Source organism: Lasioglossum baleicum, chromosome 2, assembly GCF_051020765.1.
Source record: "Lasioglossum baleicum chromosome 2, iyLasBale1, whole genome shotgun sequence".
Lineage (NCBI taxonomy): Eukaryota > Metazoa > Arthropoda > Insecta > Hymenoptera > Halictidae > Lasioglossum > Lasioglossum baleicum.
The window spans coordinates 10,482,553-10,509,744 of NC_134930.1; the positions used below are offsets into that span (position 1 = coordinate 10,482,553).

The window sequence follows — 27,192 nt, forward strand, 5'->3', positions numbered from 1 at the left end:
ACAATCTTTTAAATTTCTTACGGTGCTCCAAAATGCTATAACATCTAATTTTTTAAACTGTTCTTTTTGTTCATATGTTGAACCCTCAGACAATGTGAACCATTGGTCAATTGCTATTTCAGCTGTCACTTTGGATGGAAAATGTTCTGCAATGATATCGATTTGACCTACGTGTTTACTGTGATCTAATGCTACGTTTGGATCTAAAAAATTCAATGCATTTACAAACTTGTCGTTAACCGGAAGTCTTTTGATGGACTCTTTGTACGCAGTTTTATAAAATTGTTGAATATTTGTATAGAATTGTGTGACTTCCTGGGGCTGACTTTCTCTTAAAACATCTATCAATTTGGTTGCTGCTGCCCCAATATAAATTTCATTTAACGGCAATAATATCGTTGTATCTTCTACATTTAATTTGTCCAGATTATTATCCACCGAAAACTCCGGTTTAACGAACCCGTACGCTAATATTCCTATAAATGATTTGCATTCCTCGCTAATTCTGTGTATTAAAATTTCATTAGACTGAAAGTAAATATTAAATCTGTGAAATTTATGTAATATGTAATATGTAATTTAAAAATTCCAAATATGGCTTTGTGAAATCATCTGTAAGTTGAGAATAAATCTGGTTTCCATCCAAAGAACCATCACTACCACTTACAGCTTCCTCTGCAAATGGATTGAACAATGGTTTCCATTGGCTTAGGACTCTTGCGATGCATGCAGCTTGAGCTAGCCACCTAGATTTTGATGGGCGTAGAATCTTCTGTTTTTCTATATTTACTAATCAAACTAATATTCACCAAGTATCACTCTCACTGCTGCTATTTTCGGTTTCGTCAGGGAGCAAGATCCCAGCTAATTCGGAAGGTACTTCTTCTCTGTGGTACATGTCAGAATTAAAATATTCCAACATATTGTCCGGTACATTATAACTAGAATTAAATTATATTTAAAGTCAAAGAACGTTGATGCATGCAGCTACAATGTACCGGACAATGTGTTGGAATATTTTAATTCTGACATGTACCACAGCAAAGAAGTACCTTCCGAATTAGATGGGATCTTGCTCCCTGACGAAACCGAAAATAGCAGCAGTGAGAGTGATACATGTTGAATATTAGTTTGATTATTACGTGTGTGTGTGTGTGTGTATGTGTATATTTATATCATATTGTATTTTATTGTATACTATTATGTACAAGTACGTCTACACTTGAATACCTAACGCGCTCAACCAACCGAGCTGGTGTATATTATTATGTATAATATATTTATTATATTCAGTATTCAATTCTACAATTCGTTTCGCCTTCCCAATAATCCCAATACCAAACTTTCGAATATATGCATTGAAAAAGGTAGTTTCAAAATCCACAGTGTGAAAATTCATACTTCATACTTCGCTTCACGACTGAAACTCCCACAATTCATTTTATTTATAATAAAGAATGTTTACAATGTCTATTTAGATCGATTCATATTATTAATTTCATTAAGTACGTATATGTACATGAGTTCGATACGATACGCGGCAATAACCTAAAACCTGCGAAATGTCATATCATCTCATCTGTCATCGTTGCGTGTGTGTGCGTCCCCGTCCCCATCGCGCACGCGCAACGTGTCCCCCATTTGCCCCTGCTCAATCCCCGTCGCGCACGCGCAACGTGTCACTTACTCTGGTGGTCGTCGGAGAGGGGGTACCTAAAATCGGCGTGATTCCCCTCATCTGGCAGCACTGGTCTGGACACACTGAACAGGCCAGGCCAATGGCCACGGCCAGTAGTAGCACGTAATAGTGAGTATGTAGTGGCCAGTAGTGCGAACGGCTAAATACTTATCGAAGCCCAGAAAAAGAACGCCAACGGTAAGTCGACTTTATTGTTCCTCGTTTTCATTTTCGCACATTTTGCGGTAGCTCGCAAGTTCGGTGCGAGGACGTCACGTGTTCGTCTCGTCCTCAAAATTTTGGTGTGTGCCGAGACGCAGATCGTCTCTGTGCCTTTAGCTCGCGTCCTTCTCGTGGACGCTGTGAGTTTTCGTGGAATAGTTCCCCTAATTCTGTAAATCGGAAGTCTTCCTCAGGACTCGCGTCGGAAAGGAATAGTTTTCGGCCTTATATTCTGTAAGATTTTGTAACACAACGAGCGATTAGGCAGAGCAGTAAATCTCGCCCGTGTTTCGCGCGGCAGCCTATTTATGTACGTGCCGTTCGCGTCCGTAGAATTGCGCCGTCCATCCGCGCTTATCGAAATCTCGTTTCGACAAGGATTTAATCTTGTACCGTCGTATCGTACCCTCGCGATAATTTACATTCGACTAATGCGTTCCGCATTATAAGTATAAAATAGTATAAAATACATTGTAATTAAATTACAATTGCAATTAGAGTAGAAGGTAATTATTGCGAAAAGGTTACATACTCCGATCCTGATGAAATTTAAATATGTTATAAATTTCGACATTTTGAACAACTTTTTCCTTTTCCAATATAGGGGGGTCGCTTTTAGTTGCACGCTATTCTTGCACACTCCGTGGCAACGGTTGCTATTGCCATATGCGCTGACCGCCAGGCCCCTTACGTTTCCGTCCCTCGCCTAGGCGAGCTAATATGCTCCGTAATGGTGTCAGACAGTGTCAGATCAGCCAAATGTCTTCTAAAAGTACGAATGCGCTTGCGCGATCACAACCAATCACCAGTTGGGCACCAGAGTACCACGTGACCGTCGTTCCCCGCACCCCAAAACTGGCTTCCCCCCGCAGCGATATGCTCCGTCCCTATTCCTATGGGTGCGTTCCGTTTCACGCTTCAAGCGCATACACTGTATAGTGTATGCATAGAGACTCTTATACTACACTATACAGTGTATGCGCATTATGCGTGAAACGGAACGTACCCTATGTCCATGGGTCTAACAATGGGCTGAAATAGCGCCAAAGCTAAGGAATTCTCGGTGGACGCCTACTTCTCCCGCCCGCGCGTCTCGCTCCCCGTGGTGGCCATAGTCCCGCGGAGCTCCTCAGGCCCGTACCTACCGTACGCCGTATGCACTGCGCACAGCACGACATTTCTTTGAAAACGAGGGAAGGCAAAGGAGCCGAATTTTTTAAATGTTTAAATGAATCGAAATATCGTCTTTTAAGAAATTTCGCGATCCGAATTTTCTCAATGTTCGGATCGACTTATTTGTGCGAATGTTCGTTTTCGAAAATGCGTAGCATAAAAACAGAACAGCGTACACTGCTGAGCGATTCCTCACTGACGTCTTTGATGCGAATATCAACGTCCAACTTCCCCTTCGATATTTCCGATGCGCCATGCAGTTCTAATGAACATGCGGAATAGTGAAGCTTTCTTTGAATAGGTTTTTTTGAATAGCGAAATAATCAAGCTTTCCTAATTGCCAGTAAAATTTTGACAGTGTAATAAATACAATTTTCCACATTTATTTTTTCAAAATTATCGTGCCGCGCAGTGGAATAGGCCTATAGGGGAAACCACTTACAAAAAAAAACTCATTGACCATAGTACCTCATGGGTAATGTGCAGTAATGTGGAAACCTATGGGTACGCGAGGCGAGTCGAGTTCCACGGCTTCACGGTTCGTTTAGGTAAACTACCGATAGCTTTCCTTTAAGGGGGTAGTATAGGCTCTATTTGTAACTAGAAAATTACTAGAATTTTACTAGAAAAATGGCTCGAAACGTGGGTTTGCGCGCTGTCGGTTTTCGTCCTTATTTCAGAAAATTTTGGGCTGAGTGAGGGATTATTCTAAAGAGGAAGGTTAAACACACTGCGCCCTGGTTACGAGGTTAACGAGATTATGTTTATAACTAATAATATGAGGGCCCAAAGTAGAGAAAAAATCTAGGGAAAAAACCAGCACATTTCAATGCATTTTTCTGTCTCCAAAAGACTTTATGACTTATGAGATGACCAGGGCGCAGCGCGTTGAACCTTCCTCTTTAGAATGAGCCCTCACACAGCCCAAACTTTGCTCAAATAAGGACAAAAACCGACAGCGCGCAGACCCACTTTTTCGATCGAAAATCTGGTCAGATTCTAGTTATTTGCTAGATATTTGCTATTTACTAGGATCTTACTAGATTTTGGGTCCGAAAAAGTGGGTCTGCGCGCTGTCGGTTTTTGTCCTTATTTGAGCAAAGTATGGGCTGTGTGAGGGCTCATTCTAAAGAGGAAGGTTCAACGCGCTGCGCCCTGGTCATCTCATAAGTCATGTCTTTTGGAGACAGAAAAATGCATTGAAATGTGCTGGTTTTTCTCCTAGATTTTTTCTCTACTTTGGGCCCTCATATTATTAGTTATAAACATAATCTCGTTAACCTCGTAACCAGGGCGCAGTGTGTTTAACCTTCCTCATTCGAATGAGCCCTCATCCAGCCCACAATTAGCTCAAATAAGGACGAAAACCGACAGCGCGCAAACCCATGTTTCGAGCCATTTTTCTAGTAAGATTCTAGTCCCTTTCTAGTTCCAAATCGAGCCTATACTACCCCCTTAAGGGGATAGTATACCCTCGATTTGTAACTAGAAAATACCTAGAATATTACTAGAAAAAGGGGTCGAAACATGGGTTTGCGCCCAGACGTTGTTTGACCTTATTTGAGCAAATTGTGGGCTGGGTGAGGGCTCAATCTAAAGTGGAAGGTTAGACGCAGTGCGCTTTTCTCACGAGGTTAACGAAATTATGTTAATAACTAATAATATGATGGCCCAAAGTAGAGAAAAAATCTAGGAAAAAATCCCGCAGATTTCAATGCATTTTCTGTCTCTAATAGACTTTTTTGACTTATGAGATGAGAAAAGCGCACTGCATCTAACCTTCCTCTTTAGAATGAGGCCTCACCCGGTCCAAAATTTGTTCAAATAGGGTCAAACAACGTCTTGGCGCAGACCCACTTTTTCGATCGAAAATCTAGTAAGATTCTAGTTATTTGCTAGATATTTGCTATTTACTAGAATCTTACTAGATTTTCGATCGAAAAAGTGGGTCTGCGCGAATCGGTTGTTTGTCCTTATTTGAGCTAATTGTGGGCTGGGTGAGGGCTCATTCGAAAGAGGAAGGTTCATCACACACGGGTCTGGTCATCATATATGTCAAAAAGTCTTTTGGAGACAGAAAAATGCATTGAAATGTGATGGTTTTTTCCCTAGATTTTTTCTCTACTTTGGGCCCTCATATTATTAGTTATAAACATAATCTCGTTAACCTCGTGACCAGAGCGCAGTGCGTCTAACCTTCCTCTTTAGAATAAGCCCTCACTCAGCCCAAAATTTGCTGAAATAGGGACAAAAATCGACAGCGCGCAAATCCATGTTTCAACCCCTTTTTCTAGTAAGATTCTAGGTATTTTCTAGTTACAAATCGAGCCTATACTACCCAGGATATCTTCGGAGACCTTTTTTTTTTTTGTGCCACGCACAGCGGAGGGCACAGCGGGCCCGTCAACCCTCTCGAAATTTATGACAAAAAACAGCGGGCAACTTGGTGTAAACGCGCCCTTAGGAGCCTGGCGCAGTGATGCCAGAATCGTAGACGCGAGGAGCCGGGTTTAATGATCCACATTCTAAAATATGTTTTATATTTCTTAAATAATTTTTTTCGTTGAATTTTAAAGTTAAAATGGTCCAGAGGGCCCCCAACACAAATTGATTTTTAGTCGAACCATGCTCAATAAACAATTACAAAAAAATTTAATGGAAACAAAGAACAAAAAAAATTATGATGGATTTTCGTAGTCAGAGATACTATTGCATAAAACATTTTTAAAACACTTTGAAAATATATTTGAAATGTTGCTACAATAATTTAATGTAAACACAGAACAAAAAAAGAATTATGCCAAAAAGTTCGCAACCGAAGACTTTACCGCCTACTCCAATCGGAAGTGTTGGAAGCTATGCTCATATATTGAAATATAATGTAAATAAAATGTTTTGTACTGCATTATTAAGTCTGTACATTATATTTCTGAATATAAGAATATTCAATAATGCATAATACATCTACAAAAAAGTAAAGAAGTATCGAAAAAATTGATTTGATTTTTTTTAACACCGATACAATTTATAAAAAATTCTGGAAAAAAATTAAGGACAATTGTTTCAATAATATCTGAGTACTGAATTTTGATAAAACTGGTATCTCGAAAAGTTCAATACGAAATATGTATTTTCTTCCAATGTTTGGAGAGTTTCAATTTTTTTAACATGTTTGCATAATCTGAAAAATCTGAAAAAAATCTCGTTCGATTAAAAATCAATTTGTGTTGGGAGCCCAACTTTAAAAACCAACGAAAAAATTATTTAAGAAATAAAAAACATATTTTAGGATGGACCATCAAACCCGGTTTTTAAAAAAAAAATTAAGTCCAAATTTCGCTTCGATATCTTTTAGATCAAAAGTTATAGCAGAATGTACGCCGCGCCGCGCCAGCTAAACCGACGAAATCTGTGTCAAGTCAAAATCAAAGAACTTTCTATAGAAATGAGATAGAGCGATGAAATTTTTTTTAAATTAAAGCTGAAACTTTGCAGAATATGGAAAAAATAGGGAGATTATGGTACGAACGTTTTTTAACCTTGAGAAAATTCGTTAAACATGTAGAATTTCAAGAAATCGATTTTGCAATATCCTGATGTCGTAGACAAATTTTGAAACCAGATTTGAAATCGGCGTGAAAAAATCTACAGGAAATGATGTGTCGCATGTTTAAAAAAAATTTTTTCCGCGCGTGGTATTGGAAAAACCACAATTTTCTTGAAGTTGTGTAAGTTAACGAATTCTTTCAAGGTTAAAAAACGTTCGCACCACAATCTCCATCATTATCCCATATTATGCAAACTTTCAGCTTTTATTTTAAAAAAATTTCATCGCTATATCTTATTTCTATCGAAAGTTCTTTGATTTTGACACAGATTTCGTGGGTTTAGCCCACTGTGCAGCGCGGCGCGGCGCGGCGTTTGTTTACATTTTGACGCTGTGAAGATAAGAGAGGAAACAGGATCTCACTCTGGTCATACATATGTACACTCCCAAAGAAAAAGATAGCACACGCGTGCTATCTTTAATTTCTCGTGTTAAGATTATGCTAGCGTGTAAACTCTGTGTAGTGCAGTGCTGCCAGATCGTCTCCAGACGAAGACGAGGTACGGAGGTACTCTCCTCCTTTTCCACTTCCACTATCCTATTCCATCGCTATCTAAACCTTAGACCATATATACCTATAGACCCGGCGCAGATAATCTTGCCCTCGGAAAAGATGAAGACGGTGTGACGTCACGTTCTCGAAAGATGTATAAGCTATGCTCATCGACACTGCCTATTTACGCTTGGCTTATGTGGGGGGTGAGGGGGATCTTAGACCATATATACTTATGGTCTAAGAGGGGGATCACCGGGTGCGCCATGTACATGTACATACCCAGTACGCGGGAAGAATGGACAGGATAATTTCAAAGAATTTGACATTGTATCATGAAATTATCTATTATAAACTGTATTTGAGATACAAACGTTTATTTTGTATATTTTAAGATATAAAGTAATAATAGTATGCAGGATGAGACACAACTAACGTAATAATATAAATGTGGTCAACTGAAGACTTTTATATAAAATCGGCAATTTTATGTTCTCCGAGTTATTTAAAAATCGATTTTGCAACCAAAAATTTTGAAAAAAATCTCAGTCGCGTATGCTATTAGGTAGAATATTCATGAATTTTTTCATAATTTTCTGTTGAACATGACGTGACTAAAAATCAATTTGGATGGATACTTTTGACCATCTTATCCGGCTATACCTTAAGAATCGACGAAAACATTATTTAAAAAATACAAAATATATATTATTCTCTTTACATCATTAAACCCAATTTTTCAAAAAAAATTTAGTTCAAATTTCTATTCCGATATCTCTTTTAGATCAAAAGTTTTAGCAAAATGTGCGCCGCGTCGCGCCGCGTTGTGCGGGGATTCAAATGCGCGCGTCTCCAGATTCCGACTTTTCGCCTCATGCTTTCGAAACTTCGGTAACGTGAAAACCGAAAGACGCGTCAGCGGTCAGCGTCGATCAGTCGAGCAGGTAGTCACACGGACAGAGTAGAGGTACGCTGGTGTGTGTAGCGCGCGTGCAATCGAGCAGGCACCAACACGGGCATGCGCGGTCGACACGGATACGACGGTACGTCAGGGAAGGGGAAACCAGCGACTCAGGGGAACGGCCCACGGCCCACGAATATACCATCAATCACTGACACTGACGCGTACCGCACAGTGATGGTAGGTAAGGCGCTTTTTTCGCGCATGCGCGAGTTTCGTCAGGACCGTATCTACGTCCGAAGTTTGTGGGGAACTGTGGCGGCTTTGGCGCTGCCCTACGGCAGGGGCAAAAAATTAGCGGGGCGGCCAAGGTACCCGATCTTCGTACATGACTGAGGCCGTCTGAGGTTAGAATAGTCGCGCATGCGCGGAAAAAGCGCCTTACCTACCATCACTAGTACCGCAAACTTAGCTTGCTCCACGCGGTACGCGTCAGTGTTAGTGGGAAGAGTGGGGCGGGCTCAGCGGTAAGGTGCCTGGTTCCCGCGGAATATGGCAACCATGGTGTTGGGACTTCGATTGAAGAATTACTATACATATACTATATAACTTCCACTGTATTTAGTAGTTTAATCGACGATGAAAGTTTCGAACGCAACGGTTGGGGGTCGCTTGGACGCTTGTCAAACCTTGCAAAAAAATTACGAATTCTCTGGACATAGAATTAAGGATTTTCATATTATATATATATATATTATATATAATATTATATATTATATTATTTATTATTATATTATATAATATATATAGTATATAATATATTATATATATATATTACTAGAAAAAGGGGTCGAAACATGGGTTTGCGTGGTTTCGTTTAATGTCCTCATACGAGCAAATTTTGGGCTGATTGAGGGCTCATTCGAAAGAGGAAGGTTCACCGCATGGTGCTCTGATCATGAGGTAAACGAGATTATGTTTATATCTAATAATATGAGGGCCCAAAGTAGAGAAAAAATCTAGGAAAAAAACCAACAGATTTCAATGCATTTTTCTGTCTCCAAAAGACTTTTTGACTTATATGATGACCAGAGCGTGGTGTGATCAACCTTCCTCTTTAGAATGAGCCCTCATCCAGCTCAAAATATGGTCGTATAAGGTCAAACAACAACATGGCGCAGACCCATGTTTCGGACCCAAAATCTAGTAAGATTCTAGTTATTTGTGCGCTTGAGAGTCCGCTCACAGAAAACTGAAGATCACGCAGTAACGGTCAACGCGTTACAAAACAAACTGATGCCTCCTCACGCTTCTTACCTTACACAGGCACTTTGAAAGTTTAACAATTTTTAATCCTTTTTTCCATCCACTAAACTTTAAACTAAAGTTACGAAATGTTTCTCGATTTACTACGAGCAGGACAACCACTCGCATTGGATGAGATGGAGGCTCCAAGCATGGAACGCGAAGCATCAATAAAGCAATCGCACGCAAAAGATTGCTCCGTACCACATCCAGAACAACCACTTACACCAGGGGCTCAAAGCACGGGCTTCGGAGCATCAACATCGCCATTATGTCTAGTAAGTGAAGTTTTTGTCTGTAATATATAATATAAAACAATTTTTTCGTCAAATCACCATACTCTATATTTTCTTCCGTTCCTCCTTTACCAGTGTTACGTCCTAAGATGGACGTTTTAAAGAGGTAGATTTATTATAATGATTTAGATAGGGGATAAAAGGCAGTTTTTGAACCTACCTGCATTCACCGGCTTCGTTTCGGGTAATTGAGGATTTCTTATAACTAATTGGCCTTGATTGTTGGATTTGGATCGTAGAAATCGAAGTCAGGTACAGTGACTCCCATTAATATTCAGACGCTCTGAAAAAAGCGATAAGTTTGTTAATATTAGACTATGAGATTTGAACTCTTTTGGGAATCTAGAGCAATTAGTCTACTGCAGGATGTGAAAAGAAATTTTTTCAAAAATTGCATTTGGCCGGAATTGTAGAAAAAATACTAAAAGTTGCATTTTACAACTTTTTATGCGGGCCTATATTGAAATTTAAAAAAATACGTTTTGTAGATTTGTGTCAATTATATGCACTGTTAAAGTTTCATAGAAATCGGTTGATGCGGGAAAAATGACAGGCATTGAAAGATGTAAGAGTCCTTAGAATTACTGCAGTTGCAGGCCGAAAATCGTGAAAAACTACAATGTTTACCATCTTCATACGTTTGTAGCTCATTAGAACGTCGACCGGTTTTGATGAAATTTTGAGAATATGTTTAACTGATACAGATCTACCAAATGTGTTTCCTAAATTTTCCATATAAGCCCACATAAAAAAGTTGAAAAATACAACTTTTAGTATTTTCTCTGCAATTCCGACAACTTGCAATTTAACAAAAAATATATTTGTTCTAACTTCTCCAAAAATTTCAAGTCGTATATTCCAATATTAAAAAAGTTATGGTGTTTTTACGAGTGTCCGAATATTAGTGGGAGTCACTGTATTTAAAAATTATTTGAGAGTTTGATTTTAAAATAAATAAACGAAAATATATTCTAAACAACAAATTTCGAATACATTGAGTTATTGGGACCTTATTGTAATTTGTTAGTATTTACCGTAAGGTAGATTTCGCTTAGGAGTGTCGGATTAAAACTGTCGCCACCGACGAGATACTATTATCTCGTCGGTGCTGTCGCTTCGACAATCAAGTCGATAATGTCGATGATGACGACGACGACAATGATGATGATGATAATACTGATGAAAAACTCCGGCGGGCTAGGTTAGGTTAGTTAACACGCCTTCACGAACTTAACTGAACTTTAAATACTAAACTCAGAATATTGACTGACTTGAACTTTGAAATATTGACTGACTTTAAACTTTGAAATATTGACTGACTTTAAACTGAAATATTGACTGACTTTAAACTGACTTCGACGAACGACGTAAAAATTTGTGATGGCGACCAACTGACTGAACGTATCTAATGAATTTCTGATTCTGACTGAACTCGTCCTGATGAGGAGCCATCCCTTTTATAGATTGGTCAATCCATTGTTCTAAGCTTAATCTTCATAGGGTGAGTGCATCCTCATCATTTCTTTGTAATCACATTTCTTCTTAATCGTCTGCATTTTGACCGGATGTATAATCTTCGATTCGTTTTTATCATCTTTGTTTCTTATCTATCTTAGTTTCTTATGGACTATTTTTTACATTCTTCAGTGATGAATAGGTGTCAACGGATGTTTCATCTAATTATTCGCTCGCATATTCGATTTCGGATTATCTTTTTTGTTTAATAAAATACATTTCGCTGGAAAATGAGGCGTAGCCCTCGAAAACTGGCTGAAAAGTGCCGCTCGTTGCCGACCTCTGATTTAACCAGATCTAACAAAATCTAACCCAGACTTAACACCATCTTGAGTATTTAGCCGTCGCTCGTTTTTTATGAAAATGTTATAAGCCAAAGAATCGTTTCATATCGTACTCATTGTCAGACTGACCATAGAGATAGAACATATTACATACATTCATTACATGTCTAAACTTACTATTATGTTTTGATCAACTAATAAATTGAGACCATATTCTTAGGGTAACAACCCTTCTGTGGGTTAATTATTAACCCACAGGACAGTTTTTCATTTACCAGAAAAGATGCAGAGAAATATTACACAGGGTAATCCCTGCGTAAACACCTCGAAGAAAACAAGCAATTTTTGGCTAAAAATATTGCATCCCAAATGTCTATCTTTATGTGACTTCGTATTAACTATAGTTCTTATGGACTAACATTAATTTTTTCAACTTGGATGTTGATGAACGTTTAGGAAGCAATACAAAATTAGAAATCGATATGAGAAAGTCGACTTTTTCATAAAATATCACTAAATTTTTTGATCCGTTAATTTGTTTCTAATAAAGAAGAAATGTATCGCAAAAACCGAATATAAAAATAGATTTTTAGAGCTTTTCACATCACTGATTCCAAATTCAATAACAGAAAAAAAACAATCAGAAACAAGATAGTAAGCTGTACATAAAAATTGCTAATGTTACTCGTTTTAGTACGATAAAACCGTTACAATGTCAACTTTCTACGTACAGTAAGTCAAGGATTTATGTTAAAAGCACAGGAATTATCGAATACATACAATGGGAAGTATCATAAAATATTTAGATACTAACTGTGTTCTATTAACAATAGACTCAATATCACTTTTTATCTAGGTGAAAGAGGCAAGAGGCGAAGAAGAAGAAGAACACAAAGAAGATTACGACGATTACATTGATTATGATTATGATGATGATGATGATGATAAGGACGACGATTTCGTCGTTATTACAAAGGAAACACATTTAAAACCTTCAGATAACTATCCTCCTAAATTAGACCAGAATCAGGATCTTGAGACATGCCCTCCTTCACGAGTCAGTAATCCAAAGGAACGACAATCAGATATAACAGAAAGTAGCACGGATAGAACCAGTAATGATTTTGAGGAAGATGTGCAACTATTCGAAAATAGAGAAGAAATTAATTCAGAAATTCCCGAGCTTGCAAAGGAGAAACAATTAGGACCATCTGATAACCATTATGCTAACTTAGACCAGAATTGGGATCTTGAGACAGGTCCTTCTTCACGAGTCAGTAGTCCAACGGAACGACAATCAGATATAACAGAAAGTAGCACGGATAGAACCAGTAATGATTTTGAGGAAGATGTGCAACTATTCGAAAATAGAGAAGAAATTAATTCAGAAATTCCCGAGCTTGCAAAGGAGAAACAATTAGGACCATCTGATAACCATCATGCTAACTTAGACCAGAATCAGGATCTTGAGACATGCCCTCCTTCACGAGTCAGTAATCCAAAGGAACGACAATCAGATATAACAGAAAGTAGCACGGATAGAACCAGTAATGATTTTGAGGAAGATGTGCAACTATTCGAAAATAGAGAAGAAATTAATTCAGAAATTCCCGAGCTTGCAAAGCAGAAACAATTAGGACCATCTGATAACCATCATGCTAACTTAGACCAGAATCGGGATCTTGAGGCAGGTCCTTCTTCACGAGTCAGTAGTCCAACGGAACGACAATCAGATATAACAGAAAGTAGCACGGATAGAACCAGTAATGATTTTGAGGAAGATGTGCAACTATTCGAAAATAGAGAAGAAATTAATTCAGAAATTCCCGAGCTTGCAAAGGAGAAACAATTAGGACCATCTGATAACCATCATGCTAACTTAGACCAGAATCAGGATCTTGAGACATGCCCTCCTTCACGAGTCAGTAATCCAAAGGAACGACAATCAGATATAACAGAAAGTAGCACGGATAGAACCAGTAATGATTTTGAGGAAGATGTGCAACTATTCGAAAATAGAGAAGAAATTAATTCAGAAATTCCCGAGCTTGCAAAGCAGAAACAATTAGGACCATCTGATAACCATCATGCTAACTTAGACCAGAATCGGGATCTTGAGGCAGGTCCTTCTTCTCAAGTCAGTAGTTCAAGAGAACGATTATCAAATAGTCATATTTCGGAATATACTCGACCTGTTATACAGGGTCAACGCCAGTATAATGTAAACGGAGAACAAAGAATATCATTTGGTAAAAAGGGATATGTGGATGGAAAGTGGGAGAGAAATCGATTGATAAAGTTATATTCGTGCGAATTTACTCATCCACATACTAATCAAACAATTTATATTAGGAACCAACGTCCAGGTTATCTGTTTACTTTTGATGAGGATGATTTTATTGCAAGAGTAATGTTCAACAAGCTTGGAGAAGTGGATTTTGTCCGATTACCTGTTGTAAAAGTCAGGGAAAATTTACTTAAAAAGCTTATAATTATTGACGTCATAAGAGACAAAGAAACCATTTGCAGGGATGCTGTTTATATGCAGTTTATACAACTTTTGCAAGATAGGAGTGGTAAAACTGTAGAGAATCTCGAGTGTGCAGAAGACATTTTTCAACTTTCTATAATATTACAAGACTATAGATTATCTCCTAGAGGATCGATATTGGATAATATAGTTAACAATACATATATTTCATCAGACTTTAAAGACGCTTGTCGAGAATTGATCAATAGAGAAAAAACTTTAGATGCAAGAAGAAAAGACTTTCCTCATGTTTATCAATTTCAGTCCAAGAATGTATTCGCGCAGTTATACACAATTTGTGAGAGTGCGGTAAAAAATCATAAAACGTCCTTACTTGAGAAATGTTTTTCCTCCACTTTTGAATTATCTTATGCAATGGATTCGAATATAAATGCACTATCTGCACAAAAAGTATTTTACATAAGTAATCAAGATATAAATCTATTTTGTGACCTTGCTAATGAAATGAACGAATCTTTTTCAATATTCTTGAGTAATTTGCAGAACTTACTATTTAATAAAGTAATGAAAGTGAAAAAGCATATATCGCTGAAGGAGTTAGCACCATTAACTCATCCTATTTATTTTCATCTTTGTAAACACATTCAGGATCTAATTTTAGAGATTAGTGGTAAAACAGATATGTCTGTTAATGATTTGCTTAAAATAGATGATAACGGTGAAATGGTTTTAGTAAATTGTATAAACTGGCCAGTTTCCCCTCTTAACCACTCTCTTGAGAAACAATATCGCTTCGTTTTTAAGTTGATGAGACATTTTGAGCCTGTTTATAGTACTAAGCAAAAATTTAAGTACCGATTCAAGTTGCCAAAACGGCGTGGTAATAAATCATATTGGTCCTCTATCAGGGGCTGCTTTATCAATGATAAGGTTCCAGATATACCTGAGGTGCGTCTAGTATGGATGTATGTTCTTGACAATTCCATTGCTGAGCTGTTTCCCACAGGGTCAGAAGAAAGTCTTGAACTATTTCAGCCTCTGCTAGAAGGTTATACGCGTTTCATTCAAGAGACAGAAGATGTTAATTATGAGTCGTCTCGAATAGTGATGTACAATATTGCAAGGTTTATCGCACAGGCACTCCCTTATCTCTCAGAAGGAGCTTCAGAAATGGATCGAGTTACTTTAACAAATCAAATAGCATCTATTCAGTACGCAATCTCAAATAAACAATTTATCGATTTTAGAGATTTAGTAGATGTATATAATGAATATTGGAAGAATAGAGAATCTCTTGTAGACAAAATTCCTGATAAATTCCCTTATGGGAAGTTCAAGGGTGACATGGAAACAATACGTCAACAATTATACAGTATTGTAAATACTGTACTTAGTAAAGGAGTAAACCCACAAGCATTAATTAACTATTTTAGATCGTTTAATGAATTTCTTGAAGACTTAAATGCTGTAGAATTTGGTTGGATTATTAAAAATAGTAGTGATGTAAAGCTCGCGAAAGAAGAAGTCGAGTTAGTTAATACAGATAAAAAATCATATAAGGTTTTAGATCCTGAAAATTTTATCAATAAGCCTAGGGATATTCCTCGTCATTACTTAATTGAAATAATTTATGATCTATTAAATAGTGTGAGTAACTTATTACTTGGACAAAATGAATGGTCTAGTTATGATAATATAAATGCAGCAAGTGAGTTAGTTTTAGCAATTAAAAAGTCATTGCTTTATCTGAAGGAACAACCCAATTACGTATCTTTTGATACATTCAAAGAAGAGAGTACACAGCCATTTGCTTGTGTAGTAGAGGATAGTAGCTCTTACGAAGATTTTATAAAGCGCGTTAGTATCGTAGGGGAATCTTTTTGGTATCTAAGAAAACAAGATGAGATCGATATAAGAACAGCTCTAATGCTATACAGACGAGAAAACAAGAATATGACAACGGAAATAGAGGATATACTGATAGACTGCTACCACAAATACTTGGATAAATTTAATTCCTACATACAATTGACTTGCAACAAAAATTATGCAGATAAGATTGAATTTATTACAAAAGAAGTGAAGGATCAAGTGCAATTGATCGATTATGATGAATGGAGAGAAAACTTCAAACGGGAAACTCTACCAGAAATTCTTGCTGGATTGGCTGCTGTGTGGTCCATAGAGGTATCAAAAGATATTGTAAGTGCAAGAAAAACCTTAAAGCCACATTGTATTCAAGTATTGTGCATTTTGCTGTTATTAAGTGTTGACAAAAGTTCTAAAGGTGTTCAGAAGCGTTTCGCGCAAGTCTTAACAGGACAAGGGAAATCGCTTATAATAGGTCTAACAGCTACGCTGTTTGCATTGATGGGTTATAGGATCCAGGCTGCATGTTATAGTAAATATTTGGCAATTCGAGATCAAGAAGATTTTGATAATATTTTTAAGTTGTTTGGTGTTAAACACAAAGTAACTTATGGCACATTTGAAGACATGGTATGGGAATTACTTACACCAATGGTAAATGATACGAGCGAAAGGACTTGCCTCGGAAAATTATTGGCAGATCGTATATTAAATCACGGCGCAGAGCAATTTGGACAGCTAAATTATGGCGATAGGAGTAAGACTATCTTATTCATAGACGAAGTAGACGTTTTCTTTTCTCCCATGTTCTATGGAAAATGCCATTCTACAGTTAAACTAATAGGTATACCAGCATTAGTCGGTATCCAGGAATACATATGGGAGTTGGCCTGCAAAAATTGTGAAAGAAGTATTATCTTGAACGATGTAGAAGAGCTTATAAATAAAAGAATAAGAGAACGAAATAACGATTTCATCGAATTTAAGAAATTCCTGATTAAACCTGGACATTACTATCTTTTGAAACATGAATCTGATCATGTACATGTTAAACAATTATATACGAATCAATATCTCTACGAAGAGCATCGCAACAGTATGATTGATGATGCAATACGTGTTGCAAAGGCAAGTGACACAGATAGTGTTCGTACCAAATTTAAAATTGATGACTATGGAAAGATAACCTTCAAAGACAAGTATGGAATGTATAGCCCTGATGTTATCAGCGGCTATCACAACGTATTTAATTACTTCAGGTTAAAGAAAAGAAATTATAGTCATGAAAAATTTTGCAATTATGGTTATTTACGTATAGATAGCGGTACAATTTCCTTTGCAAAATTACCTAACGAATATCCTCTTATCTTAGGAGTGAGCGGTACTTTAACTGAACTCAATAATCATGAAAAAAACGCGGTAAGAAATTCTTATAGTATCCATGAGAATTCTATAATGCCATCCTATTTTGGTGAGTCCAATTTACAATTCAATATATCCAATGATTTTGTATGTGAAACGTCAGAGGAACAATGGCTCAGTAAAATTGATAGTCATGCAAATTCTAAGATTGCCTCAGGACGATCCATATTAATATTTTTCGATACAGATATTGAAATAGATAAATTTAAAAACAAATTCTGCAGTAAATATAATCGCTTACATATGTTAGACGCAAATACAAAAAAGCAGATCAAACAGAAGTACATTAATGAAGCAGGCATCACAAAAACAGTAACATTAGCAACGAGAGAAATGGGTCGTGGTGTTGACTTCAAGTCAAGTGTTGCTGTGGAAAAGAAAGGCGGACTGCATGTGATACAGACGTTTTTGTCGCTTGATATAAAAGAAGAGATGCAGATTAAGGGAAGAACCGCACGTAAAGATAATAAGGGTAGTTATGAGTTAATAGTCTGTAAAATACATTTGACAAATGCCGGCTTGCTAGACACAGAAGAAACTGATGTAAGTTATGAAAGGTTGAGTGAATCCAGAAAAAAAGTAATGGAAAGTATATCCTCAGTAAATGAAAAGAATATTGAAATTCGGGACGATCAACATAAATTAACCATGGAGTTTTTTGAATCTTTTTTTAAGAAAAATTGTAGCATTAATATAGAGCAGCCATCTGAGAATGTGGAGGGTGAAGAACTACTTGGTTTTACGAGGCCTAATCCTTAGATTCAGCGGAAATTTACGAAAACATTACTTTCTATTAATTATAATAATTTGAATATGGGATAATATGATATTTTACATTTGCATATTTATACCATTTATTATATACGATGTGCTAATAATTCTTCTTTACGTATATATTGTATAACATTTAAATTTAAGTTTGTAAATGTTAAAAGTTATAGTGTTACAAGCTGTAAGTGTTACAGAAGTTATTGGAAATGGGTATTCATAAACAGAAATAACGCACAAGAATTCAAACTGTCTGTTCTTTATTTAACTGAAGAAGAACTAGTCAGAAGACGTCTGTATCGTTAGCGAGCCGAAACTGAAGTGAAGCTACAGAGAAAGTTTTAGGGGAAAGAAAAACCCCTGTTGGGTCCACTCGTGAAAAACAGATGTGGGAAGTCCCTTAATTTATTACTCAGGGCCTCTTTGTATTTGAAGGTTGCAGGCCTTCCACTTCTGACCGAAGTCAATGACAAAGACCCGAGGACCGTTAAAATATTCCGGGACACTCTTAGTATCCTTCAACACTCGACTTAGTTTTTGCAGATATTCCAACAGAAGTTAATTTAAGTTTTATAAATGTCACAGAACTTTCATTCTATTGTTTTTTCAAAATACTTCTGAATTTCATAAAATAAACTCTATGGAACAAAATATTTGGATGGATTAATTTTCCTCTGTTTTTTATGTTCACTAATAGTCACAGACCTATAAACGAACTTTAATACGTATTCCAGAACTTTTACAAATTTTTGAAAGCTTAGAACGGTAAAAAATTATTCGTGAATATAAATAACGTAGGTTGCCCAGAAAACGCACGAAAAACGTGCTTGCCCACGAACAGTTAAAAATACGTACTTCTAGCAATACTCTTTTCATAATGCCTTCGTCTAGATCAGGGATGTCAAACTCTTTTACCACCAAGGGCCTCATTAAGTATTATAAAATATTTCGAGGGCCACAATAGAAAAAAGCAGACTCGAAATAAAAAGGAAATGCATTTTTTTACGCATACAAAATAACATACGCACGGAAGTTGTTTTCCAGTTGTATAGGTTTTGCAAATCAATTTCACCCAATTATAGTTTATCATAATTTAGTCTTTCGAAATCGTTTTTTTAAAACTCCGCGTTGGAAACCAAGGTAGGTAATTCATCGTGACCGAAGAATCTTCCTTCGTCGTGGGATAACTTCGCTCGCAATGCATCGTGGAAGAAACAAACGCTGCTGTCACGTCAAGTTTTTGTAAGTATCCACTTTAGTGTAACGTGTATTAAAAGAATTCGGAATTTCAGTTCCTGGTTTGTTCTAATAAACATTTCGGTTTAAGTTGATTTTGATGTTACATACAACGTGAACGATTTACTTTCGATCAAATCGGATTTATAAATTCGTCAACGATTCGTGGAAATACACACTAACGATTTGAGGCAACGCGCTTCGTTTCCACCGCGTTGCTATTTTTACTTCGTAAATATATTTAAATAGACTCCCTGGATTCGCCGGGTCCCATAGACAAATTTTGTCGCCGGAGATGTTTCACATGATATTTTCCAGTACAACCTGGTTATATTATTATCTGATTTATGCCGAATAAGTATCGGTATATACTGGCATGGTGTGCTGTCCAATTCCGAGCAGATTCCGAGCACACTCAGCTTCGAGTGTCGTTCTGACAGCATAATACCCGCCATTTGCTCGCATCGTACGATTGCAGGATGTGATCGATATCCGCTCGAGACAGACCTGGCTGATTGGGGATATACCCAAATCGCAAAATGAAATGTTTAAAAAATCAAAATAAACAATTGTTCCATTACCGCGTTTATTCAAATACGGGAAGTGCTGTTAGAACTGTAGACAGTATTTAGGAAGGTTCCCTTGGAAATTTCGAGTACTCTACGTACTGATTTTCAAGTACTATAAATATAATCACTAGTGGCGCAATGTTCTACTGGAACGAACAAAGCAGCGTAAAATACGAGAAAGCCGAGCTGAACATCTGAAACAAAAACGTTTGTTAGATGTGATGCCGAGAATATAAATAATAGAATATAATTACTTTGTACCATTCCCAATCCTTCCGAACATAGAATGAACAAGCCGGCCAGATTGAATGTTACTAAATTGTGACAGTTCATGAACGTGAATAGTACCACTTTCTGCATCTTTGTGGGTATACGGTACCATGACGAATTGTATCTGATTCATTCAATATCGTCGGTGTATTATTTTCTTATAATAGACATAACGTAATACATAATATAGTCGCGACAGCAAAATTAAAGCATCAGTAATTTTTGGCCAAAAGATTGTCAATCTTTGGACAGCTGTTTCACTGTTCAAAGCTGTCATAAAATCGTGATCTTCTCTAAAATTAAAACTTGAAAACTTTGAAGTTTTAAAAGATGTTTTAAGTAAGAAGGATACCCTTGAAAACTCCAAAAAAAAGACCTAGAGAAAAAAATTACATTTGCAAAGCATGCACCTTGTGATACCATTGCATTAAAAATACATATTTGTGATGTCATAAAAAATAAAAGGGATATTTAGGTGGCTACATTTGGGGAGGCCACCCTGTATATACAGGTTTTGCACTCCAAAATCACACTTCCTCAAGTCAAATACACCCTTTTGCAAATCAATTTCAACCTTTTACAAATACAGTATTTTTAGGTAAGTTTTTGAGAGACCAAATCAAATTAAATGTAAATGAATTGTGTTAAGAAATGGAAAATTTTATTTCTTGCAAAGATGCACATCAACTTATTTAAAGTTGTAAGTGAGTACCAATTTTTACCAAAACTTACCAAAAACTTTGTGATGTATGAAAACTGTTTGTAGATATGTATATTCGTTGTAGCCATTTTCTGATTAATAATTTTTTAAAATGAAAGGCCGTATTAACTATATTTATTGAAGCGTATTGAGTATTGAGTATTGAGTCTTATGTTTCCCTCGCAATAATGACACGTGTGTCTAATAATTCACATGTATCTAAATGAATACATAATTTAATCTAAATAAATAAATAATTAATTTTATGCATCCTTAACGGGCGAAATTGATTTGTAAAAGGTTGAATTTGATTTGCAAAAGGGTGAAATTGATTTGGGAAAGGGTGAATTTGGAGTGGAAAACGCCAGTTCCCCAAAAAGCTAGAACTGACGTTGAAGAATGGGAGAACCGGAAAATTAATGGTGGGGGTCGCGCATCGATGGCGGGGAAGTAGTTCCCCGGCTATGTAAATGTGGTGTTTCCGCAAAAATGCAGAAGTTACTTTACTTTAAAGTGCTGTAACTTTGCAATAAAAAATCGTAGCGACGTAATTCTTGTCGCAAATTAAAGATGGAGATCCGGGCATTATTGTGCTGTGTACGGCATGTTCGTTAAATATGTTTGCAACTCCATAGAGGGCGTTAAACTTTGCACTTTTTCATGAACATGCCCTCAGATTAGGGGATGATATTAAAAATTAGAATATGGTAAAGTAGAGACTTTTAGCTTCAATTTGTTAAACAATCATGATTTTATGATAACTTTTGACAGTGTGACAGCTGATCAAAGATTGGCAACAGAGAATCTAAAATTAATGTTTTAATAATTCTACTCTATTCAATTGATTATACATATAAATAATGGAAACAGACCTTCCCGAAACAAGCAACTTACATTTCCTCGATAATCTGAATGCTATTGTCCATCAAAACCTGTCCGCTATAATTATTACCTGCTATGAATGCCGAGTAGGCAATAACGAATTGCACAGAAAGAATCACTGCATCAATTTCTTTCACCTGTGTAATAGTTATATAAAGCTGCGGCATACGAAAAACAATCTGATTATACTTCGTTTTCGACATAATGATTAAAATTTGTCGCGATCGATTCTCGAGTTCTAGGTATTTAATTTGTATGATACTCACGCGGTATATATTTACACCAAACGACGAAACACCCACTATTACTATTAGTATTGACGGCAACATCATGTTGTCCGCGTATTTCTTACTATACCTTCGATTGAGAATTCATAATGGTATGTATTGATATTAATGTTAGATGCAAGGTACATAAAGCATGTAATTATAATAATATGGTAAATATTGACAAAAGGGGACTCAGCTCCGAACACGTTGCCCTTGAAATATGTTGTCAAGGTCAACATTCTGAACAACTTTTTCCTATACATATACCCGTCGCTCGGTCTTAGTTTTCGAGATATTAGTTAGCAAAAAGAACTTTAAATAAATCGAGATTACGAGTACTATTCATTCTGCAAGTTTCAATGCAGGATACTAACAAATATAGTATTAATAGCTTGAATCAATTGTTTATTGGATACATTGTGCTCATTGCTTTTATATTTTTTATTTTCAAAATTTTCAATTTAAAAATCTGAAACGAATTGCGGAGTATGTATTTGAGTGCTTGACATGTGTCAGATTTTCCACAGAATTTCTAAGCATCACTAACCAGGGAAAATAAGCCAAAAACTGATTCGTAAATTTTACCCCATAACTACCCTCCCGATCGGGGTACAGGGTTGAAATTTTGCACAGTCTCGATTATATATTAAATAATTTGAATAAATGCGTTTAAGTAAAAATTTAGAAGTGTCCAGAATTAATTTCACTAGTGTATAAAATACAAATTCAGCATTTTAATAATATTTCAATGAAGATACTAACTCAATAGCTTTAAGATGTATATCCACGGCTGGTTTTATATCTATCCTCCTCACCGTTGTTGAAGTTGCAATTTTGTCGATTGCGTTTCGCATTCGATAGCTAGAAGAAAAAACAGATGCAATTTCTAAGAATGGTTTATTGTACATTTTTTGGTGTATCATTTAAATAAATAGTCGAAGGACTGCACTCAATATGGTATACACATAACTAGACGGCGGATTTGTGAATAAAAATTGTATTAAAAATAAATATCAAGCTACAGAAACCAAGTAAATATTCGTTTCTTCCTCTAGTACTTTTAATAAGTTGATGAACAATGCACAAAATCCATAGTCTACATGTGTCAATGAAGTTATTAAACGTTAAAGAGCTGGTCAGAGTCGCCAGATGAGGGGAGGGAGCACGAATAGAGGGCAAAAAGTTACCCTCTCTCTGCCTCTACCGGATTACTCACGTGACATTGCAACGCATGCACGACAGAGACGGAACGCGTCACGTGACCGGGCCAGAGCAGTAGCGTGGAGAGTAGCATCGTAGAAGGGAAAGGTAGAGTGGGGGACACAAGTTTTAATCTGGCGACTCAGAAGCTGGCATGTGTCATATAAAAGTGACAAGATAAAATTAAGAATTACACCGACGCACAGTGTTGCGATCAATGCTAATTAACTTGACAAAACGTATAACGTAATTCCGTAAAAAATAGATGCTAGTCATATAAAGTAATGTCTAGACAGTAAGAATATTAACATTTCTCTGTCGGTAAAACTGCCAATGTCTTTTTTGTCGACAGAACTGTGTAAGCATTTTTAATTCTTATTTTCCTACATTTTGTAACGTGATCCATAAAAGTTCTTATATGCATTTATACCAACCGATATTTTTAAAATACGTTCTGTACTTACTTTTCTATATTCTAAAGTAAATATTTATAATGACAACTAACGGCGAAAGTACGTTTCATTGTCTTAATTAATTCCGTTAATTATATATATTGCAAAATCTCAAAGTAGGCAATAAACGCCAATACATACACGGAAAAATTTTTGTTGGTAGCATTAGAGCAGACTTAAATTTTCAAATGCGGAAATGAACAATATTTATATTTTTAGTGACAGTGATCGCTGTTTTACGATCTGAATTTTTTGAAGGTTGGAGGAATTTTTAGAAAGACAATCGTCTTAATGGATTGCATAAATATGTTTTGGAGAAATCGTGTATGGATACGTTATGTGAAGAAGCAGAAAAATCTTAATGGATTAATATTTCCAATATCTGCACAGTTTGTATTAGTAGTCACAAAGAAGGTTTTGTCCAGCTAGCACCGCGAATCGCAGCACTTTGCGACGTTTGATCAGTTTCGGAAAATGAGTTTACCGAGTTACTTCTAACAATCCACACAAATAACTACCCAAAACAACGATGGTTCCTTCCGAGCAAACCAGCGTTAACAAACCGTGCACTGTTGAAATTATGATATGCCAACAAGTGAGATTAGTCCGCAGACTTTTCTCGTCGTAGAAATATCCCAGAAGATACAGGAATCGAATCTGAATATCCGATCCTAGGAATGTGGATATTCCTAATGTTCCGATTATACACAACGATCCTGTACACGACAGACCTAAAATTCGGAATAAAGTGGTTGATAAAATTAAAATGATCACGTTACTTAAATCGGTCCGTGCATCGAACTTTTAATGCAAAATTACACACAAATTTAATACAAATTGGTAACTTATTGCATAAATTTGTTAAGTTGGAAAGTTTGTCCCGTCTTCTACCAAGAGACAATGATTCCATTTCCATTTTTATACAAATGCAATCAACCTATATTTTTAAAAATATTTTTAGACTGTATTGCAGTAAATATTTTAGTGTTTATCAATGTTTGATATTTCATTCATTCGTGTCAATCTTCAGTGAAAGATTGAATTATATGCAGGTGACAGATATTATATAATTTTGAGTGTACATGTTTGACTACAGGAGGGAGAAAAATTAAGGGGTGGTTCTCCATGACGATATAAGACGAAAATAACGAATAAATATTGCGATTTCAACTTCGTTTTTTAGGTATTAACAATTGAAAACCTGGCTAAAATGCAGCAACCCGACTAACAGACGTTGGAAGCCGTGAGAGACAAGAACACGAGTGGTACCAGCTCGAAACCACAAGGCACTTCAGGCAGAAATGTAAATAGTAAATACATGTATACAATATAGCGGTTCCCTGAACTGTCCTTCATCGGGCACATTGGTTGAATGGAAGTATGCTCGACGAGTGGTTGGTTATAGTGGGTACGGGGGGAACCGAACACCTGTTCCCTCGAGTCCCACACTACCCCCATACGGGGGTGTACATAAATGTATCTTTTTCCACTCATCCTAAAAAAAAAGATGTTGGAAGCCGTACACCTCTGTTGGTCGGGTCGCCGCATTTTAGTCGGATTTAAAATGATTAATAACTAAAAAATAAAGCTGGAATCGCAATTTTTTTTTTTATTTTAATATTGATATCGTGGAGTACCACCCCTCAAATTTTATCCCACCTGTAGTCAAACACCCGATTGTTTTATTGATACGAGAAATATTTCGATAAAATAATGCAGACATAATGAGGTTGGGTACAGTGTTGGGCAATAAATAAATTTATTTAAATAAAAATTTAAATAACAAGTTATTTTTGTTATTTGGATATTCAAATAAAAAACAAAAATAATTATTTATTATTTGAGCAAGTCTAAATGAATTATTTAAAATAATAAAGTTAATTGTAATTTACAAATACAATTTCAATTATTATTTGTATATTGACAAATAATAAATTAAATTGTGTCTTTTTTTATAGGCAGCTAGGCCCCTCGGACGGACCCGACCACTGGCGGTATACCTGAAAAGACTGTTATAGCAGACAAAAAACGCGCACGTGTTCATTGTATTATACATATACAAAATATACGAGAAATAAGAGAAGACCAAAAACTATTTATTTGATTTCCACCTCGATCCAAATAATAAATAATCTTTTATTGGCGAATAAGAAATAATAAATAGATCACTTTTGACTAATTATATATTTTAATTACTTTTATTATTTATTTGCAATTAAAATCACACGTTTATTTATTATTTAAAATAAAATTTGCCCACAACAATGGTTGGGTATTTATTTATTTAACGTTCACTGAACTGACTGTCGAATGTCTTTACCGACGTATAGCATCAAGATGCGTTTCGCCAAAAGTGAATCTTTTAACAACATCTCCACTTCGATAGGATCTTTCAGCATAGTAAAATCGTTTTGCATATTGTCAAGCACGTATTTCGTCTGAAGTCATACGAAAATTATTAGATAATCATGATTATTAAAAATATTCCCCAACTCACCGTTGAAAAAGTCAGGATAGTCGTAAAGTATCGTATAAAATACAATAACAATTGAGCACCGAACGATATCATTCCAATCACTTTATTCAGCGATATTTTCACATTTTTTATCGTCATCGCCTGAAAATTATTTCATACACTTCAAACGAAACGATACAGAATCTAATTCTGTGAAAAAGGAAATAAATTTAACAGATAGATGGAAGTACGTCCCAATAAAAGCAAAATAAAAGCGATTCTATGAATCCATGTCTACGTAGATCCAACGTAGATCTAATCAAACTATTCTTAATTAAACGTCCTATAGTGAATTGAATCTCATCACCTGGTGCACCATACGTCACATTAACAGTAGAGTAAAAGCGAATCTATGAATCCATGTCTACGTATTTAGATCGAACGTAGATCTAGTTAAACGTCCTATAGTGAATTGAATCTCATCACCTGGGTCACCATATATCCCAATAAGACCAGAGTATAAACGATTCTATGAATCCATGTCAAAATGGAGTTATCGTAGGGCCACAGTCGAGAGAGGCACATCGCAGACTGGTAGATTTTATAGTTCCCTTGAAATACTTCCATTTCAACCGATGCTAAGCCACGTCTGCACTAAGATTCTGAGGTATCATGTAACTACAGCTCGGTGGCATATTTTATTCATACTATCCTCCTTCTATCTCAAGTCATTTTGACGGCTCGCCTGTCTTTCGTAATTGGCCGTAATTTATCGAAATACAGAGTTCCGTTCCCGAAATCGATCGGTTTGATTAGTGAACTCAAGAAAACGTCAGAAAAATATGAAACACTATGAATACCTAACCCACACTATGCCTTGCGTGTTCCTCTATTTGCAAAAAATATTCGATATTGTCCTACTACTTCGAATTGATTTTACTGATTGTCGTGAGTCACGTTACTCTAAGTAAACAAGTTCAACAAATTATAGTAGAAATATTAATATATCTTAGTAATTCTATTTATTGTTATCCCCTTTCCAACAATTAATTTTTCATCGCAATTGTTCAATCAACGTTTTTCAAAAAGATTTTGATAGCTAATGCATTCATAATTCGCGACAGTGACCGCGACG

At 36.2% G+C, this 27,192-nt stretch overlaps 3 protein-coding genes across 4 annotated transcripts in view; 1 reads left to right on the top strand and 2 right to left on the bottom strand.

Moving 5' to 3' along the window:
- The window catches only part of LOC143217998 (uncharacterized), a 29,553-nt gene extending 18,533 nt beyond the window's left edge, over nucleotides 1-11,020 (bottom strand). Inside the window, exons 1-2 of one of the 2 annotated variants that reach the window (XM_076442875.1) lie at nucleotides 10,710-11,020; nucleotides 9,836-9,958 (exon numbers count right to left, since the gene is read on the bottom strand). The gene's annotated coding sequence lies outside the window, so the exon portion shown is untranslated. Of the gene's footprint in view, nucleotides 1-2,432; nucleotides 2,658-9,835; nucleotides 9,959-10,709 lie in introns of those variants that run through there. The other variant, XM_076442866.1, reaches the window with a different exon arrangement.
- Nucleotides 1,523-18,673, top strand: LOC143217985 (uncharacterized). Its single transcript, XM_076442802.1, has 3 exons — nucleotides 1,523-1,876; nucleotides 9,494-9,657; nucleotides 12,331-18,673. Exons 2-3 carry the CDS (start codon nucleotides 9,517-9,519, stop codon nucleotides 18,013-18,015), a joined length of 5,826 nt encoding a protein of 1,941 aa, XP_076298917.1. The 5' UTR covers nucleotides 1,523-1,876; nucleotides 9,494-9,516; the 3' UTR covers nucleotides 18,016-18,673.
- LOC143218061 (uncharacterized) lies at nucleotides 13,388-27,192 on the bottom strand. Its single transcript, XM_076443021.1, has 6 exons — nucleotides 26,544-27,192; nucleotides 26,100-26,219; nucleotides 22,713-26,040; nucleotides 21,694-22,038; nucleotides 20,091-20,223; nucleotides 13,388-20,023 (listed from the first exon to the last, which is right to left on the bottom strand). Exons 3-6 carry the CDS (start codon nucleotides 22,871-22,873, stop codon nucleotides 19,973-19,975), a joined length of 690 nt encoding a protein of 229 aa, XP_076299136.1. The 5' UTR covers nucleotides 22,874-26,040; nucleotides 26,100-26,219; nucleotides 26,544-27,192; the 3' UTR covers nucleotides 13,388-19,972.

Bases quoted from the DNA above. Each gene is read 5' to 3' on its own strand.
- LOC143218061 (XM_076443021.1), bottom strand. From the start codon at position 22,873: ATGATACACCAAAAAATGTACAATAAACCATTCTTAGAAATTGCATCT. The intron at 22,039-22,712 runs GTTAGTATCTTC...TCTCAATCGAAG, and splicing joins ATACATCTTAAAGCTATTGA to GTATAGTAAGAAATACGCGG. The intron at 20,224-21,693 runs GTAAGTTGCTTG...TGAATGAATCAG, and splicing joins ATTCAGATTATCGAGGAAAT to ATACAATTCGTCATGGTACC.
- LOC143217985 (XM_076442802.1), top strand. From the start codon at position 9,517: ATGGAGGCTCCAAGCATGGAACGCGAAGCATCAATAAAGCAATCGCAC. The intron at 9,658-12,330 runs GTAAGTGAAGTT...CTTTTTATCTAG, and splicing joins CAACATCGCCATTATGTCTA to GTGAAAGAGGCAAGAGGCGA.